Here is an 18,654-nt window from a genome sequence, read left to right as displayed (position 1 = left end):
TTTTCGCGGGCGTTGGAATCCCACATGAAAGTTAAGTCCGTTCAAAGTTCCTTTCTCGTCCGTTAATTTTGCTTCTGCTCACGTTGTTGGCCTTGAATGTGCCCTTTCTTCTCTCTCTCTCGCTCTCTCCTACCCTGTTCCTTGTTCCTCACTCCTCTGCAAAACTTGCACCAAAGTTTGAGTCTTCAATCCCTCTAGCCGCAAACCCAGTTTGATTATTTTACGTTCCATCGTTTAATTTGCATGGCGTTCAAAGTGGACCATGAATACGATTACCTCTTCAAGGTCGTATTGATTGGGGACTCCGGGGTTGGAAAATCTAACATCCTTTCCAGATTTACGAGAAATGAGTTCTGCTTGGAATCTAAGTCTACCATTGGGGTTGAATTCGCAACCAGAACATTGCAGGTTTAGTTAATTTATACGTACAATGTATATTATGTTCTTCATTTTTTTTCCTTTAATTTTGGATTGAGGTTTATTGTAATTTTGTTGGTTTGTACATTCTTTGATTGATTGGGGAAAAATTTGATGAAGGAATTAATGGCTCTTGACTAGTATGGAATATAATTATGTAATTTTAGAATAATGCACTCAATTGTTTAAATTTTATTGAATTTGTTGTGTTTCAATTGGATTCATTCAAATAAAAAAATAAAAAGAGAGAGAGAGTTAAATTGGTACTATTCTAAGAGCAGGGATGCGTTTACATACGAGTTCTCCAAAAAAAAAAATACGAGTTCTCCAAAAAAAAAAAATTGATTTTTTGTGAACAATATGGGAATAGATGGTTGAAAATTGAAAGTCTATTAAATGAGAAGTTCTTATATTTTCAAGTTGCTACACTAATCCAGTAAAATCATACTGTACTACTTAATACATGTCACAACATGGTATCATCAATAAACTGATCTTTCACGATGTTAGGAGAACTTCCTCTTTCAATTTTTACTTAGAGAAATGCTAACAATCCATTGTTATTGGGTGAAAATTCATGAATAATTTTATTACATTTTTAACACCAGTTTTTGCACTTGTAGTGTAGCACAATTCACTTTTACCATGTGATGAAATTTAATTTGTACTTAGAAGACTAGGTGACAAGAATCCAACTCTTGACCACTTGATCAAGAATAGGCTATGAAATTTAAGCATGTGTGTGAGGTGCATTTCTTAGCAATAATCATACATTTTATTGGATTGAATAGAAAGCAAATTGGAAGGTTGAAGAACTGCAGAGTGTATTTAGATACTTTCTCCATTGAACAATAGTTAATAACTATTGACAACTCATCCTATATACTAGTATGTATGATAAAGAGATGGGATACTGCCATGCTGGTGTAATCCCATCTAATTAAGAACACATTAAGATTTTACATCTAAAAAAATTGAAATGAAATTATATAACAGTATGCAAAATTTCTCCCCCAAAAGATTAGAAATAAAATTATTTCTGTATGATGAGAATAATATGCTTGTGGTTTGAGGGCTGTCAGCTGTGACAAGTAAGAACAGCAGAAATGTGACATGTTTGATGAGTTCCCTATATGAAGAAAATGAAAGAAATGAATTTCCATTGCTAAATATATATATATATATATTTTTTGTCACCAGAAAGAAGAGTTATAATTAATTCCCTGGAAACATATATATGTTTATGCAGGTGGAGGGGAAGACTGTGAAGGCACAAATATGGGACACTGCAGGGCAAGAGAGGTACAGAGCCATCACCAGTGCCTACTACAGAGGAGCTGTTGGTGCCTTGTTGGTCTATGACATAACCAAGAGGCAAACATTTGACAATGTGCAGAGGTGGCTTCGGGAACTACGGGACCACGCAGACTCCAACATTGTTATCATGATGGCTGGAAACAAATCTGACCTGAATCATCTGAGAGCAGTGTCTACTGAGGATGCTCAAAGTTTGGCTGAGAGGGAAGGTTTGTCCTTTCTAGAGACTTCAGCATTGGAGGCATACAATGTTGATAAGGCATTTCAAACCATTTTGTTTGATATATATCACATTATAAGTAAAAAGGCACTGGCAGCACAAGAGGCTACTTCCTCTACTGGCCTTCCACAAGGAACTACCATAAATGTCTCGAATATGGCTGGTAATGCCGGCGGCAATAGAAGTTGTTGCTCTAACTAATTAACAGGGTTACCATGTAGAAAAGCAGAGGGAAAAAAGCAAAGTTTCTCAAAAATAAAAAAATAAAAAATTGTTATTTGAAAACACATGAGGAATAGTTGCTAGTTAATTGCTACCTTTTGTCGGTTTTGTTTTTTTTTTTTTCTGTTAGACCTGGGAGGCAGATGATCTCTAGTCTTCAACAATCTCAATTGAAAATGAATATGGCGTGTTAACAATTCATGTTCTTTGCTTTGGCGTTAACAGATTCTTCATTCTTGAAATACAGGCGATTCAGTAGTTCAGTGGAATTTAGTCTTTAATGTTGTAACTCTAGTGTGTCAGTTAATGTTCTCTTATTCTTTCAGGTGTATGTTTCATTCATAATAAAACCTTAGCGTTCATAACACAATTTTGTTAGTATTGACAAAGAGATGCTTGGTATATATTGTTCATTTTGATTCATTAATTGTCTATGTATAGTGTATTTAGAGGAATTTTAGTTAAATACTTAATGTTAACCAGAAAATAATAAGTTCAGAAACAGCTTTTCGAAGTCCATTTTCCATTTTACCCCAACCAATCATCTTGCATGCTATCCTGTATCAAGCATTTCTTATCAGAAAAGATAAAAGGCCTTGCCAATTTGGAAACTGAAATGAAGTAGAAATTGAACAAAAGTAAATATAAGACATCTATAAGCATTATAGAATCAGGAAAATTCGCATTTCCTATCAACTTAGTCACAACAATGTTGCCATTAGGTAGTCCAACAGGTAAAGGGATTAATTTTCTTGTAAGATGTGAACATGTTAAAAAAGAAACATATACGGTCACTGTCCAGTACCCTATCATTATGTTTTGCATCTACTGAACAAGTAATACATGTTTTACCTTCATTCCAGGCTCCAGCTGTGCACTCCAAGATAAATTCTATATATAGGAGTAATTTCCTCCATTTTGTATTCATCAAATTAGAAATAAAAATAATTCAGTTTCCTCATTTCAAAACTTTCTAGTTTTCAACTTAATAAAAATAATAATGAACGTCAAATTAAAAAGTGCTTGACTTGCCTCTCAACAAAACATTAAAATTAGGTTCATAATAGGCAGAAAAGGGTCATCATACAATTTTAAATTGTAAGACATTATCCTACAATTTTAGTTGTAAAAGGGTCATCATACTTAAAGTTGAGAAGCTCTAGTATAATACATCTACAAAAAATTAGCATTGCCCCTATCAAATTAACTTAATCTACATCTATTTACTTAGATATTGTTTTCTCATATTTTTTGGAGTCAATCTTTTTTTGGCACTCTAAATGCACTTGCCCAAACAAAAATTCAAACTACTGTTCATCACGTTATAAAAACTAGTTTCATCCGTTAAACTCAATCCCGTTGATGGTTTATGATAACTACTTTTTTGCAACTAAGGTTTGAAATCTTATCAGAATATATATTCACATTTAATATTTGGTTGTCTCAAATGAAGTTGCTTTGGAAGGATATAACATGAAAATAAACATTTATATTAGGCCAGGTTTGAAACTGGTTCATCAAGGCAAGAATGAGAATAAGGAAGCCCATCGTGCATTAGGGACCGCAGGCTCAAGGCAATTGTTTCCTACACACCCGAATTTGCTTCTTGCACCCCATTACAGAATATAATTTGCGTATTAGCTATTCTGAAATGTAAAAATTTGAGCTCCAAATTAAATTTTGGAAAAGCTAATCCAAAAGGTAAAATTTTATTCTGGATTATACTTTCTGAAAAGTAAAAAAGTGTAAGAAGGAATTATGGAAGTACAGGAAGCAATTACCCAGGCTCAATCAGTAGAAGTGAACCATAAGGTGAGAAAGCCTGCTATTGGCCCAATTTCTAGATAACACAGACCCATGTGAAAATCCGGCCCCAACCAACAAGGAAATATCTTAAACAAGAAGGACCCCAAGATGAAAAGATTCAAAATCAAACCAATGGAAATGGCTCTATTAGAAGGAATTAGTTTCTCAAAATATGATAAATTAAGGTTCCAATCTTTATTAGAAAAAATATCACATATAATATTCAATCGTATCTGGAATATGATTGTTTTCAGAGTAAGAAACCCGTGAAAAAAAAATTAAAATCAAAGAGACAACAAATGGGGTTCTTGCATCGCATTAAGTTTTCCTTCAACCAATTCTGACTTGACACGAGAGCTAGGGGAATTAGAGCACGTGGAAGTAATGGATAATACTTAGCACTAAATCACCATAATAATTTGGGAGCTGTCTTTTTTTTATAGCGTTAGATTCACCAAACATCATGAGTTGTCAAACGGATTGTGAAGTGTAACATTATGTGCATCGAAATGTGGTGTATCCGCCAAGCAGCTATGTATGACCACTTAACTGCTTTAGCTTTTGCCAACCAAAAATGTTCTGTCTGATTCATGTACTGACAGACCCTTCCATAGGTGTTTGGGGTCCCTTACACATCTGTTCAGTTTGGTGACACCTAGAAATCACAAATTCTAATTTTCAAACTACGGTAGTTAGATACTTAGATGCATATATAAACTCACACAATAATTTCAACAAATGTATATATATTCTAGTTTTGCTCATATTTTTCATCTTAAGTGACGACAATAGAATGCAGTATGCTTGAAAAAGCTGGTCCAAATAAGATACTAAAAGTTGTATAATTGTAAAGCAATATAAATCAAATTTCGCCTAAAATAAATATAATATCAAATTTCATTGATTTTACATTTTTTAAAATCATCCGAATTCTATTGAATTTTCATTTTTTTAAAAATTTAAAATTATTTTATATCTCAAATTCATCATAATTTTCAAATATTTAAATAGAAAGTGATAATTTTAAAGACTTTAAAATAAAATATTGGCGGCACAATTAAATTTAATTTACTTAGAAATAAAGTAACTTAACTGACTAAAAAAATTAATTAAAGATTAAAATTACTTACAGTCCAAATTAAAAGTGTAGTACTTTTTATGTTACAATTTCATTTTCACTTTTTTTTGTGTGTGAATATGATAAAAAAAAATACAAGAAAACTAAGTTTCAGTCTAGTTGTGCACCTAAATTAGTAAGAGGGGGAAATAATGGGGAAGAAGAGCAAAAAATTAGGAATATTGGAGTGATTCGGTTGGATGGAACAAAAAGGAGTGGAACCCACGTGTGTGTTTTTTTTCTTCTTCTCTCGTATGAGCAGATTTGAGGAGAAATTGTCATTGTGCATCTCCTTTCCCAACTCAAAGCCATAACCATAATTAAAGAAAAGAATGTACAATATTTTTAACTCAAGAACTCAAAGCCATAATTCGTTAACATGATTAACCAAATTAAAATAATCACGTCATACAAAACGTATAGCAACACAAAACCAATACCTAAAGCTAATGCACAAGGAATACTAAAACATAGCAATAATTAAATTGGAGAACATGTTTCAACCAATTAAAATCTATAACAACATATTGATGATGGAAACTGAGTGATAAAGAAGAACTTTAATTCTGCTTATATACTACAAGAAAAAATGCTAGCAAATAATTAGTCAAGCATAAAAAATATCAGCAAATAATTATAACTCAATATGACAGGTACAAACAAAGAAATTATAAGTCTCAAGTAAACTTATATATCAATCACAACATTTTTTAAAAGGTGAAGATTGCTTATACGTGAGTTTTGCTTGGAAACTCAAATTCAAAAGATAAGGTTTTTCTTTTTTAAGATTGTAAGATAAATAATTAGGAAGTAAGAAACAACAATATAACATTTAAATAAGTTCAAATAGAATCATAACACATACAAAGTTTTTACTAATCAATTAATACAAAACATAAAAAATAATAGTAGAGAAATTTTAAAAAATCTGAATCGAAATATATAAGTGTTATCCTTAGAAAGAAAAGGTCTTAATGCCCTTGTAGGATAAATTAATATGTATACACTCCCCTCTCAAAATATGACAATCGGTTAATATAATCAAGTGTAGTAAAAAAATCCTGAACCAAAGCACACCATGATCTAAAACATATAGTTATAGTAATATAATATAATTTTATAATAAAGAAAAATAGACAAATGATATTTTGGGTGTATACTTGGATTCTCCTTATTTTTACACAAGAGGAATGCAACGTCGAACAACAAAATCAAGCATGCACCAATTTAACATCGATTGAGTCCCGTATCCAAGGTATTATCCACTTAGATATTTAATTACAATCATGACTTTGTACTTATAAAAGGTGTATTAATGGGTTGAGAAGAAAAAATATTTATAAATAACATATGACTTTAACTCTTAAATGATGTGAGACTTTACTGTTGTAATATTTTTTATAACATAAATTTGATTTTAAAAAGAATAAAAATGTCATTTACTCATCTCCAATATTTCCTTTCTATTATTTTATCATTTACCAACTAACTATAATTCAAAAACTTACATTTTATTCTCATTTATTTCTCTTCAACAAAATCTTTATTTTTCTCATATATTTTACATATTTATTTTTTCTCCTCTCCTCTTTCCTCCAAACAACCCCTAAACTTCTACGATATCTATAGTACCCATTTCCTTTTCACTTTCTTTCAATTCGAAATTTATCAGAAATTCTTATCCGAGTAACGCAGTGGTTAGGAAAAGCTGCATGACGGTAAACCAATACGTATCAATCGGTGCAACTACAAAGCCAACGAAAAGCCAATGAATATTAAATAATCAAAATGTCGCTTTTTACTACTAAATGCATTAGTTTAGTTAGTCCCTACTAAAAGCTTATTTCATCATTGATTATTAAATCTCTTATAGTAACTCACAAGTAAATGTCTTCGTCAAGGAATTATCAGCACGGACATGTACTGTTTCGTAATTAATAAAACGTGAAGTTTCCTCGTCCGTACGCTTTATTTTTAATTTTTATTTTAATCTATTGGTCATGTTATTGTTGCTATTTGTTAGTAATGGCATGTTTGAGTAGTTTATAAAAGATTTTAGGTTACATTTAAAAAGAACATTATTGTTGTTATTGTTTTATTTACTAAATCAAATCTTTTGTCCATAAAAATCAACCATGCGTTTGTTTCAACTTTCATGTGTTCAACGTTTTAAGCGTAAAAGATGGCGAATGATTAGAATTTAATGGCACGTTCCTAGCAAACAAAGAGGAAAAACACCATAACGCGTTTATGTTAAAATTGAATAAAAGTTCACATAATTTAAACAGTTCAATTTAATTTTTTGATCACCTTCAAATCTTAACAAAATAACCATATAAGTGTTTTTTTTTCCAAGAGAAAATCAAGTGAAAATTTCGAACAAAGAGAATAGGCAAGGAGATATTTCATGGTTTCTTTTACTATTTATACAGTTCAATTATATTTTTTGATTTCAAATATAATTTTTTAATCAATTTTATTATTTAACGATATTATTTTTAAGGTATTATTTATTTAATTAAGAAAAAAATTATTTTTAATTAAGATTAATATAATTAAAATTAAATATTATTAACTAATTTTTTTAACTAGTGTGAATAGACTTTTTCTTTTATATTTGAGATTAAAGAATAATTCAAGAAATACAAATGTCATTTTTTGATAGGAGGTTTGGTTTAACCGACGTTGCCCTAACCTTAATATACAGCTGTCTAATGAATCTAATGTGCCTTCTGAACTTAATTTGCAGACAACGCATATTCCCCATAAAAGCAACTCATATTCGCAAATGGGACCATATCCCCTATACCCGCTTCCATCGTAAACCCTCCTTTCAACGCAAAACTACCCTGCAACCCACTGCAGCGAATAAAACCCACGCTGCTTTAACTTTTCCGGTGAACCGCCCCAACAATATACGTCACCGTTTTGCTCGAGCCGGGTCGCAAAAACGACGTCGCCGACCTCCTCGTTTGAAACTGCGCAGAGCGAAAAGTAACAAAGTGAAGAAAATGCTCGATGCATAGTTGCGAATCCTTGTTCTTCTGATAGTGAAGGTAGCTTGAGGTTTATTTTAATTTAATTTAATTCGGTTAGAGAAAAGTGCGGAGAGATAAAAGAAAATAGAAAAGGTGAAAAATTGAAGCTCGGAGATGCAAATGGAAGCTAGGGTTGGTGTGGCGGTGGATGGTGGTGGTGTACGGAAGTTGGTGCAGCCGCCGCCGCCGAAACATATTGGGACTGTTTCTCAGCTTCTTGCCGGAGGAGTCGCCGGCGCGTTCAGCAAATCCTGTACGGCGCCGCTTGCGAGACTCACCATCCTCTTTCAGGTTCCAATTTTTTTAATTTCATCTCAGTTTTATAAAAAAAAAATTTATTTTTTATTTATCTTTCTGCGTTTATCTGAGTTCGATGTAAGCTAGTGGAATATTGAAATTAAAATTTCAAAAAATAAAGAGTGAGGGAAGGAGTTTAGGTTATGATGATGTTAAACCTTACTTTTTGTAAATTTTTTCAGATTCAAGGAATGCATTCCAATGTTGCAACTTTGAGAAAAGCCAGTATATGGAATGAGGCTTCACGGATTATCCATGAAGAGGGGTTTGGAGCTTTCTGGAAAGGGAATCTGGTCACCATTGCTCACCGGTTACCTTATTCTTCGGTTAACTTTTATTCGTACGAGCACTACAAGAAGGTATGGTTATTGATGTTGTGATGCATGTGTTTGTTTTCTTTTGATTATGTTGTTGAGAAGTAAGAAATTTGAATTTGTGATTTTATGAGTGGTTGCTTGTTCATGGATTGATTTGTGTTTGATGGTATTTTGTATGAGCAGTTGCTAAAGATGGTTCCGGGACTTCAAAGTCATAGGGATAATGTTAGTGCAGACCTTTGCGTACATTTTGTTGGTGGTGGCCTGGCAGGAGTCACTGCTGCCACAACTACTTATCCATTGGATCTTGTAAGAACACGGCTGGCTGCACAGGTAAGATCAAATGTGTTAGATTTTTGTGTTGTGGGTAGTAGCCCTTTCCCCTATGGCCCTACGCATTTGACCTCCATTTATGTTCTAGCTTTGATGAGTATTATCGATCAATGATATGTTCCCAAGTTGTCATCCAGGTCAATGTAATTTTGACTCCACCCCCACCCCCACCCCCATTATAATTAGTTGCATTGCTCAATAGCGTTGTGCAATCCATGTAACCGGCTTCACCTAATGGATAAGACTTTTGTTCTTGTTGTTGTATTTGTCTTCTATGTGGTCTTTAGTATCTTTGCTTGGAACCTTGCATGAATGATGATCCTGACCTTGAAATTTACTTATTTTGAAATCAGATCATCCACTACAGATGTCTGCTTAAATTTGATTCATGTACAGCTGGTGGTTAAAGATCCTTGCATTTTTATTTTAATTCTTAACAATTAGCATTGTTAAAATTTCGCAGACAAATTTTACCTACTACAGAGGTATCTGGCATGCTTTACACACAATTAGCAAGGAAGAGGGAATATTTGGCCTTTATAAGGGACTTGGAACTACACTCTTGGTATGGTGTCATTATGAATTTAACATTACTTGAAGACTATATTCTTGTGTGTCTAATTAGTCACATCTCTCTGGTGCTAATGCAGACTGTAGGGCCAAGTATAGCTATCAGCTTCTCTGTGTATGAAACCTTGAGATCTTATTGGCAGTCAAATAGGTAATCAGTCCACAAATTAATTCATCAGTTTGATGTAACCTCTAATATTCCCTTTAATTTATGTATATTACAGTTAGTATTATATTATATTATTAATATTACTTATCTGTACACATCAGATCGGATGATTCACCTGCTGTCGTTAGTCTGGCTTGCGGCAGTCTTTCAGGCATTGCATCATCAACAGGTGAGCAGTCAAAATGGAATTGTAACTTGTATTTTTGGTGTTCCTTATCATATAAATATTCTTGGTAACTTGTGAATTTCTGATGTTCCTTCTCAGATAAGTAGTGTTGATAATTTGCTTTTTGATGTTCCTTCCAAATGCGGTTATGCACATTCTTTTGGTATTTTACCATTTTCTATCTGTGTGGCATCAGGGCACTCAATTTAGTTTTGTTGTATCAAATGTTAAATTACAGTTAAGAATCCTTTAGTCAAACTATTGAATTTGCTCAACCCAAGAACATCAAAGAAGTTAATGTCTGTAGTGGTTTACTATGCTTTTGATGCAGAGAAAGAGAGTTTGGTGCAGGAACTGCACCAAGTATCTAACCAGACTGACCCATAGAACCAGAGACCAGGTTGGAGTTGTTATTGTATCTGTGGCATATGACAATTTAGTAAGGAAAATGACAAAAAACATTTTTCTCGTCTTTCTGTAACTTTATTTTTTATCTAAAGATCTTGCTCAAGTAATCATCTTCCCAAGTTTTGTTCTATGACATGTCTCCCCAAGCTATGCAGGGGATTCCATCATGTGGTGGCATTACTTGGATGAAACTATATGATTCCCTCAGTTACCAAATGTGAGAGGTGTCCTCTTTGAGCTATGCTTCTCACTTAGGCTACCTTCACCTGATGTTTGGATGGGTACCAGAATCCTTTTCAGCCCTAAGTGTTTCTGAAGAATCTGTTCTTGTTGCTTTAATAGTATTGCTTTCAGCATAATCTAAATTATGGAAATTATGGCAAAAAATTACAATATAAAAGAAAAATTTATAAATGAAATTGTCAACAAGGAACGACTGTTCTTTACATGGGAAAAACACTAAATCTTACTTATTGGGGTATGGATATTTTGTGTCAAACTGTATATTATACAGAGATACTAACCACATGCATCCAAAATATTCACGCATAAAAAACTTTAGTAGTGCCCTTTTATCAATTGTGTTAATAAAGGTTCTCTGCCCCTTCGCTACAACAAATGTATGTTCAGGTAAGGATGTGTTTTACTTCAACCCTTGCCTCTTCTTGCCAATTTTACAGGTAATGCTTTTACATGTTTGGATTTGTATGCTGCAGCTACCATATTAAGATAGACTTGTGCATCCATAAATTTCTTCTTGTTAATTGATCACAAATTCAGAGGGCGAGCCCTGGTGCAGCGGTAAAGTTGTGCCTTGGTGACTTGTTGGTCATGGGTTCGAATCCGGAAACAGCCTCTTTGCATATGCAAGGGTAAGGCTGCGTACCACATCCCTCCCCCATACCTTCGCATAGCGAAGAGCCTTTGGGCAATGGGGTACGAAGTTTTTTTTTAATTGATCACAAATTCAGTAGAGCCACATGGCATCAATAATATGTTTCCCACAGTTATTCTTTAGAATAGCCTATGATGTTTAGGTGCAGGTTTGCAACTTTCTCAGACACGATCACTACAATAAGAAACTCCTATTTTGTCTACAATTCATAGGTTATTGATTTCAAATATAGTTGATTTTGATTTCATTTCTTGTTTTGGAATTGGTTTGCACTTCAGTCGATTAATCATCTTACCACCTTTGATGATGCACTGTCATCTCACAGATTAACGGTCTGATCTAAAATTGAATTTCTGTTGAGTAGAATGGGTATAGTTGAATTCAATTCATCTGTTATACTATTTTCAGCAACGTTTCCGTTGGATCTTGTGAGGCGGAGGAAGCAACTTGAGGGGGCTGGTGGGCGAGCCCGTGTGTATACAACAGGCCTCTATGGTGTGTTTAGGCACATAATTCAGACAGAAGGGGTTCGTGGTCTCTACAGAGGAATTCTGCCCGAATATTACAAGGTGGTGCCCGGTGTAGGTATTTGTTTTATGACTTATGAGACGTTGAAGATGCTTTTAGCAGATATTGGTACTGCATAACTACACCCATCAACCTTGGAGTCTGATATACAAGAAGTAAATGTATGAGGTTATTTACCCATACAAAAAATGTTAAGTTACATTTACGATTTAACAATTGTAAGTTCAATTTATTTCTCGAGCCTCACCTGGGCAATTTTTTAATGTTCCCGTGGGGATTGCATTTTTGCATGTACAGAGACTTGCATAACATTTAATATTAAGCTGTTATCGCATGTATTCTCATTTGGTCTTTGCTTATCTTTGCACTCGAAGAAAAAAGAGGAAGTGAAGTGAGCAATATCTATTAATCTGCAAGACTGCAACTGGTTTCTGATGGCCGGACTTATTCTTTATCTTTAAAGTTAAAAATAATACTTTCAGAATTAAAGTTTGATAAGAACGTGGGAGAACTATACTACAAAAGCTAGTCAGTTGTAGTTGGAGAGGTTATGCCTTATAAATCTCACATTTGAATTTCATACGTTTAATATTGGACTCAAATCCTGTGTGCATGTTGGATTCTAACAAAGTTAAATGATAAATTACTTGTAACGAAGTTGGACTCAAATGTTAATTTTATTATTGTTTTAGTTTAAAATTACCTTTAAATTAAAGGGGGGAGACTAAGAATAGAGACGTAAAAGCTCTTTTAATCAACTTGGAGATTTATTTTAGTTCAGTAAAAAACTGTCCTTTATTTTTTCAGTTTTTATAAAATTATGTTTGGTCTTCTCTTTTTCAAAAGAAAAGCAAATAAAAAAAAAACTTTTTAAGACTTAAGGGTGAATTGCTCACGTGATTATCAGCAAGTGAAGAGGTATCCTGCTGTGTAGCAGTGTTATAAGTGACCCAGCTTCCTAATGAATGGCTACATGAACACCTACTTTCCCATTATTATTTTTTTTGTCAAGTTAAGACGATTAAGAATTGGAATCTATTGTGCTTATCAAATTATAATATCTCCTATGACTTTTGAGTTTGTTAAAGGGTTTGTTGTGCAATCGAAAACCATTGAAGAAAGAGTAAACATTAGAGAGATTTACACTAATATGCCATGAATAATTACATAAGTGAATTTGACGTTATACTTTAATTCAAAATCTTAAGGCTTACATTTATGGATCTTGTATTCACTTATATGTTGTTCAGTCTTCTCATTCTTATTTGATAAGAGATTTCACCTCTCATTTATCTTTCAATAGGATCATTTTGATATTTATTAAATAGGTTGTCATTTTCTGCAAATATTATCTTCAAAATGTCGTTTAAATATGTAATATCACTTCTATTAGAATTACTGCAGTCACTTCTATTGGAATTATTGAAGGAACTCATTTGTTATTTAGTTTAAATTTTAATTGGGGAGGAAGGGATGCTTTATTTTAGAATATTTGCAAAAGCAATATTGCTCAGCCTTGTTAACTTCATTTACCAAAATAATTGCTAAATGCATAAAGAAATAACAGTTACTTATTCTTTGGTCAAGGGAAATAAACTATCGTTGAATACTAACTTGTCATGCATATATTTATTGTTTTGTCAAATTAGACTTTGGACTTCCTCATAGGACCCAAATATCAGAAGTTGTCCAAGCTTCTGTCTTTACTTTGAACCGGTCCTGGTCTATCCACTTGTGGAACCAAAGAAAATGAAAACAAAGCACTTCTTCTATCCATACTTAGAGAACTTGCGTTCTTTTTCCACTGGGAAAAAACCAGTCCAATGAATATGGTCAAGTGTTCTACGCAAACCATATTTATTGACAGCTTCATTAGCAGCTCTAAAGCCACCACCATAAGCTGGGGAAGAATCATTGGCAATCTGATTCTTGAAAAATTCACCCAATTTATTTTCAACATGAGATTTTGCACCCTTCTTTGAGGAGGAGGAGGACGACGAGGAGGAGGAGGAGGAGGAAGAAGAGTAGGAAGAACCAGCACTTGTGGATGTTGATGGCATGTTTTGAAAGCTAGGCATTACTTCTGACTCAAGCCACATATACGAAAGAACCTGACAAATGCCTTCCTCTACTTCGGGAGTAAGGTTGCGATAACCTTCGTAGTTCAAAGTGAATAAATGAGATGAAAGGTCATGAATACTACTGAGATGTTGAATATCATAAGGATCAAAACATAAAAGTATACTATACCATGAAGGCGTAGCCATGCATGCATCAACTCATGGGCAAGTATTGCACCTGTGAGTAACCTGCATCCCATTAAAATATGAGAACTCCTATAATGAAGTTTGAACATCATCAATAAGAAGAAAGTAACAACATTATAGTCTGTCATCGGTACTGTCTTATTAGTATTTGAAAAATATCTGAACCCACAACTATATTCTAAAGGGAATCAATCAGCTGTAATTCGAAGGGTACAAAAAGTAAAGTTTCCATTGTCCACTGGTTACCTAGGAAGACCATATAGAACAAGAATTGCTGTGACTTCACATTTTCTAGTCAGTTTTTGAGGTTGAGTTCTCATCCCTATTAGTCGATGGCCTCCAATTCTTGGTCTTCTATGTATCTGAATCAACATATAAATCATAAAGTAGTGAATTTATCTGAAACAGTGGTAATTTCATTACCACATTCTAATCAAACAAAAAGTAACCAATTTTAATATCATACACTGGTGACAGTCTGCTCTTCTGAAAGGCATAAACCTCTTGTTTCCGGTAAGTGATGAAAACCCTGGCAGAAACCACTGAGAATAAGAAGAATTGGACTAATTATTTCACTAAAACAAAGAAGATAGTTTTTCATACATTTTTCTCCCCTACAATAGCTTCATTCAGTGCTTCCCTCTCAACTAGAAGCATGGGAACTTGTTGATCTATTCTCATCTGCATTCCTTCATAGTAGTCTCTGATAGAATGGTATAGGGGTTGGCAATCACCGGTATCCATTATAGCAGATTCCATGCACTCTAAACACAAACTCCGTCCATCTTCTAGTCTATAGTATTTTATGTTCAGAGGCTTCAAGCGAAACACAACAGTAACAAAAAAGATTCAGATAAATACCTGTTCTGAAAATACGAATCATTAAATAGTCTGGAGTGCTTAAATTAATACCTCCAATCTTTCACAACTACAGCAGCGAGCTGTATTATCATACTCATGAGATGGACAATACTTTTGCGACCAAAAGGGGTGGCACCTATACTCAATCAAACCAGCAGCATTTATAGGAATCTGAAATTCAAATAAAAAGTCATTTGTGTTAATAAAGATCCTTCTTAACTGTGAAGAATGAAGATGATAGGTTAAATGAAAGACCAGAGGTAATCATTTTACTAGACTGGTTCTATGATAGGCAAGTTCTAACAATTTCTATCAAATGTCATCTTATGAGAAACTAGAATATTTGGTTCCTCCATCAAAAACAATCTAATGCCCGTCCTATTTAAGGTATATGAAACAAACTGAAATTTAACAACCTTAAATAGAGAAAATCAATAATAAAGAAGAACAGTTTGATTAAGGAAAGGCAAACTAATCTTACAAATTGGAAGCAAACTTCACATTTAGGATGAGTCAGCTCTTTAAAACAGGACTTGTGATATGGATGCTTCCCTGACAAGGAAAACTTGGATCAACAGAAAAAAAGAAAACAGTAAGAGATGGTCAAAAAGGTAAGTGATGATCTTAACATCCCCTAAAAATATCAAAGAGGGCCAAACTACCTCGCGCTCGGTAATGGGGTAACCACAAGAGTGACAGCGAAAACAATTTGGGTGAAAATAAGTATCCATGCAGCCCAAACAATTTCCATACATTATCTCTTGGTTGCAGCCACCACATACTCTTCTGTTCAATGGGAAACTACACATCATTAGTTATAAATGGTACCAAAATATCCTTCTTTTCCACTTGCTTAGATATTTTTACATAGAACTCTACCCCTCCCCCTCAAAAGTCAAAACTACATGTCTGCACATGCTGCAAGTTTCTTTTTTCACTTTTCAAATTTGTTTAGGAGGAAAAGATTCCGATTCCTTGTGCAACTTGATTCATTGAAGCAAGTAAGGAATGACGCTGCAGGACCATCATTTATTCATATATTGATATGATCATGCGATACCCTATATCTTCATAGAATTGTTTGTAAACATGAAAGTATTTAGTCAACAATAAAACAATTAATTACATAATGCAGACAGACATTGATGCACACTGTCAAAATATCTCGACTTTTGAGCATGAGGAATAAGGAACAAAAAAAGTGAATTTCCATTAATGCTGGCATACAATGTTCTGAAAACCAGCCTGGTCACTGATCCGGTAGAGGCTGTCAATGGATTAGTAGTCGAACTAGTGGGCCAGTAGTTGATTCAGTTTAACCCGGTATATATATATATATAACATAACTGTTGAGAATAGTGGCATATATAACAAACCTCAACCACCTCACTATGGACCAAATGGGAAACACTTGATCTTTGACATTCACATAATACAAGATTTACGAGAGCGAAATTTTTACCTATATTTGTGGGGATGGGGATAAAATGGTGTAGGGGCAAATGGAGGGTGTGCAGATGAGTTAAGGGTATCGTGAGGTGCCTTTGAGTAATCATCACCGGTGTCTTCTCCCCAATTATATCCTTGATGAGCAAATGGAAACACAAGTTTAATTTTTTATCAGAAAGATCTAGATAACTTGATAACAAGCACCTTTTTGAAAATCAAGTACCAACCGTTTGGTCTCTTTAAATCTTCGGCTGAAGAAAGTGCCATTGCATGGCCTAAATCCTCTTTCTCCTTCTGAGCTCTACCACGATCATCCTAATTATTACATCAGGAGTATTATTAAAAAATCTTGCCCTTAGTAAATAAATCCAAAATAATTATTGAATATCTAGTTATGAATTTTTGCTTTCGCTGCCATCTAAGTGTAGAAGAACACATTGAAGTGGACACTCTACAATATAAGGAGTAAAGGGATTCTATAAAACGTTGGAAGTAAATAAAAAAATTCTGCTTTTAGAAGCTGAATAATCTACAGAAACATAATGATGTGATGTATGCTAAAAAAAATAGTCAAAATATGATGCTATCACTTATCAATATATAATGCAGCACAATGCATAATATATGGTGTAATTTGTTGGTGCACAACAAAGATAGACAGATATAGCTATATTTGCAACGAAGCAAGATCATACTAAAATTTTCCTGTCCGAGATTTGTATATTGGTTTCCCTTCTCTGTATAATTCAAATCATTATTTAATTGAAATCAGGAAGTTAATGAAAATGTTCTGTTGTTAAACGTGCACACTCATTGCAATAACCAATAAAACTCAAATTGACTGAATAACTTTTGTATTGGCAGAAAATGAAGAAGTCAGTAAGTACCAAGGGAATGCAACATGTGAAATTAAGTTATCATTACCAACTTACATGATTTTGACTAAGTTTCGACTTTTTTTTACTAAGTTAGGAACTTAGGATCACCATGTATTGGTCCAGAAGTATAATACTACATTGAGTAACTAGTTGCATTTTTTAATTTATGCAAAAAATAATAATAGAGTGCAAGTTTCATATATTGTTAATGTAATGATTTTTACACCATTAGTCAATAAAAAATCAACTTAGTCTTAGACTTTTAAACTAATTATTATAAAAAGTTAACAAAAATTTATTATATACGTGAATATGTTATTAAATGATGGTGAAAAAAAAAACTTTTATGCTATGAGTGCATTTTAATTAAAATTCATAACATCTTGTGTAGACATTATTGAATAAAACTAGAAGCCAGAGCTTCACTTTACCAAAGCTCTAGATGGAGCACCCCGAACTATGCTTTCCTCTGCTGGCTCATGCAGGTGACGACAGCCCCTTCCTCTATTGGACCCACCTCTGAAAAGCTTACTAAGCCATTTCATGAAACCGGACTTTCTCTCTGAGCGAGAAGAACTATAATCCCCTGTTTTCCACAAAAAATTTTCACGATTTATCAAGTTAGATTAGAACCACTAGAAGTTCAAATTTTTCAAGTTCCAAACCTATAAAAACACCATGATCTAGATAACTTTTTTGAAACCATATGAAAAGTAAATTACGGAACTTTGAGGATACCCATTTAGTAAAATCAACTGAAGAAACTTAAACTTCAAATAATTTTTTGAAAAATCATTTTTTTTTCTTTCTTTCATGGACTAAAGTAAAAATCTATGAAGGAATCACTTTGAATCAGGGGTGTACATGAAGCTCAGCTCAGATTTTGATGACTAGTACAGAAAGAGAGAGAGAGAGAGAATAGTGATACCATAGATGCAAGGATGTGAAAGATGGTTAACATCTGAAGAAGAAGCCATAATTAAGGATGAAAAGGCAATAATGATGTTGTGTGAGAGGGAAGAAGGGAAAAGGGAGGAAGAGGAATGAAAGTGACAGAGAGATGAAATGAGAAGAAGAAGGGGCATTGGAGAAGAGTTAATAGTGGTTGAAAAAGAGAGGAAGAGACGAATCAAAAGTAGAGATTCTTGGCTTGGAAAGCAATGAAGAGAAAGGCAGAAAGATGGGTTGTGGGGTGGGCGAGAGGAGGGAATCTGCTCAAGAGCAGAATATTAAGTAAGGGGTGGATTGGAGAGAGAGAATCAAAGAGGATTTAGAGAGAGAGAAAAAAAAAAAAAAAAACAAGTGCTGTGTTTGCACGCATGGAGTTGAAGAAGCTCAGCTCAAGTTAGAGAGTGTGTATGCAAGATTTTCTCTTTGTT

General features: G+C 33.7%; 3 protein-coding genes across 8 annotated transcripts; 2 read left to right on the top strand and 1 right to left on the bottom strand.

Annotated features, from left to right (window-relative positions):
• Positions 1-2,546, top strand: LOC114398717 (ras-related protein Rab2BV-like). Its single transcript, XM_028360886.1, has 2 exons — positions 1-408; positions 1,667-2,546. The coding sequence occupies exons 1-2, from the start codon at positions 244-246 to the stop codon at positions 2,153-2,155; spliced, it is 654 nt and encodes a 217-aa protein (XP_028216687.1). The 5' UTR covers positions 1-243; the 3' UTR covers positions 2,156-2,546.
• Positions 2,547-7,819: 5,273 nt separating this feature from the next.
• LOC114398691 (mitochondrial substrate carrier family protein B-like) lies at positions 7,820-12,173 on the top strand. 5 transcript variants are annotated; one of them, XM_028360867.1, is made up of 8 exons: positions 7,820-8,428; positions 8,617-8,793; positions 8,935-9,084; positions 9,548-9,649; positions 9,735-9,805; positions 9,925-9,992; positions 10,297-10,389; positions 11,701-12,173. In XM_028360867.1, the coding sequence occupies exons 1-7, from the start codon at positions 8,252-8,254 to the stop codon at positions 10,374-10,376; spliced, it is 825 nt and encodes a 274-aa protein (XP_028216668.1). In that variant the 5' UTR covers positions 7,820-8,251; the 3' UTR covers positions 10,377-10,389; positions 11,701-12,173. The 5 variants fall into 5 exon arrangements, 4 of the variants coding, with proteins under 4 accessions (XP_028216668.1, XP_028216678.1, XP_028216660.1 ...); XR_003663610.1 differs by having other exon boundaries at positions 7,821-8,428; positions 10,297-10,428; positions 11,701-11,825; XM_028360877.1 differs by having other exon boundaries at positions 7,821-8,428; positions 10,321-10,389.
• Positions 12,174-13,373: 1,200 nt separating this feature from the next.
• Positions 13,374-18,654, bottom strand: LOC114398684 (protein DA1-related 2-like). 2 transcript variants are annotated; one of them, XM_028360853.1, is made up of 12 exons: positions 18,204-18,654; positions 17,707-17,861; positions 16,625-16,712; positions 16,411-16,531; positions 15,611-15,749; positions 15,430-15,513; positions 15,000-15,119; positions 14,691-14,903; positions 14,554-14,616; positions 14,334-14,449; positions 14,071-14,129; positions 13,374-13,975 (listed from the first exon to the last, which is right to left on the bottom strand). In XM_028360853.1, exons 1-12 carry the CDS (start codon positions 18,358-18,360, stop codon positions 13,590-13,592), a joined length of 1,701 nt encoding a protein of 566 aa, XP_028216654.1. In that variant the 5' UTR covers positions 18,361-18,654; the 3' UTR covers positions 13,374-13,589. The 2 variants fall into 2 exon arrangements, with proteins under 2 accessions (XP_028216654.1, XP_028216657.1); XM_028360856.1 differs by having other exon boundaries at positions 15,611-15,734; positions 18,204-18,651.

Source organism: Glycine soja, chromosome 2 (assembly GCF_004193775.1).
Source record: "Glycine soja cultivar W05 chromosome 2, ASM419377v2, whole genome shotgun sequence".
NCBI lineage: Eukaryota > Viridiplantae > Streptophyta > Magnoliopsida > Fabales > Fabaceae > Glycine > Glycine soja.
Note: the sequence above shows the minus strand (reverse complement) of the source record. Positions and strands in the feature narration are given on the sequence as shown.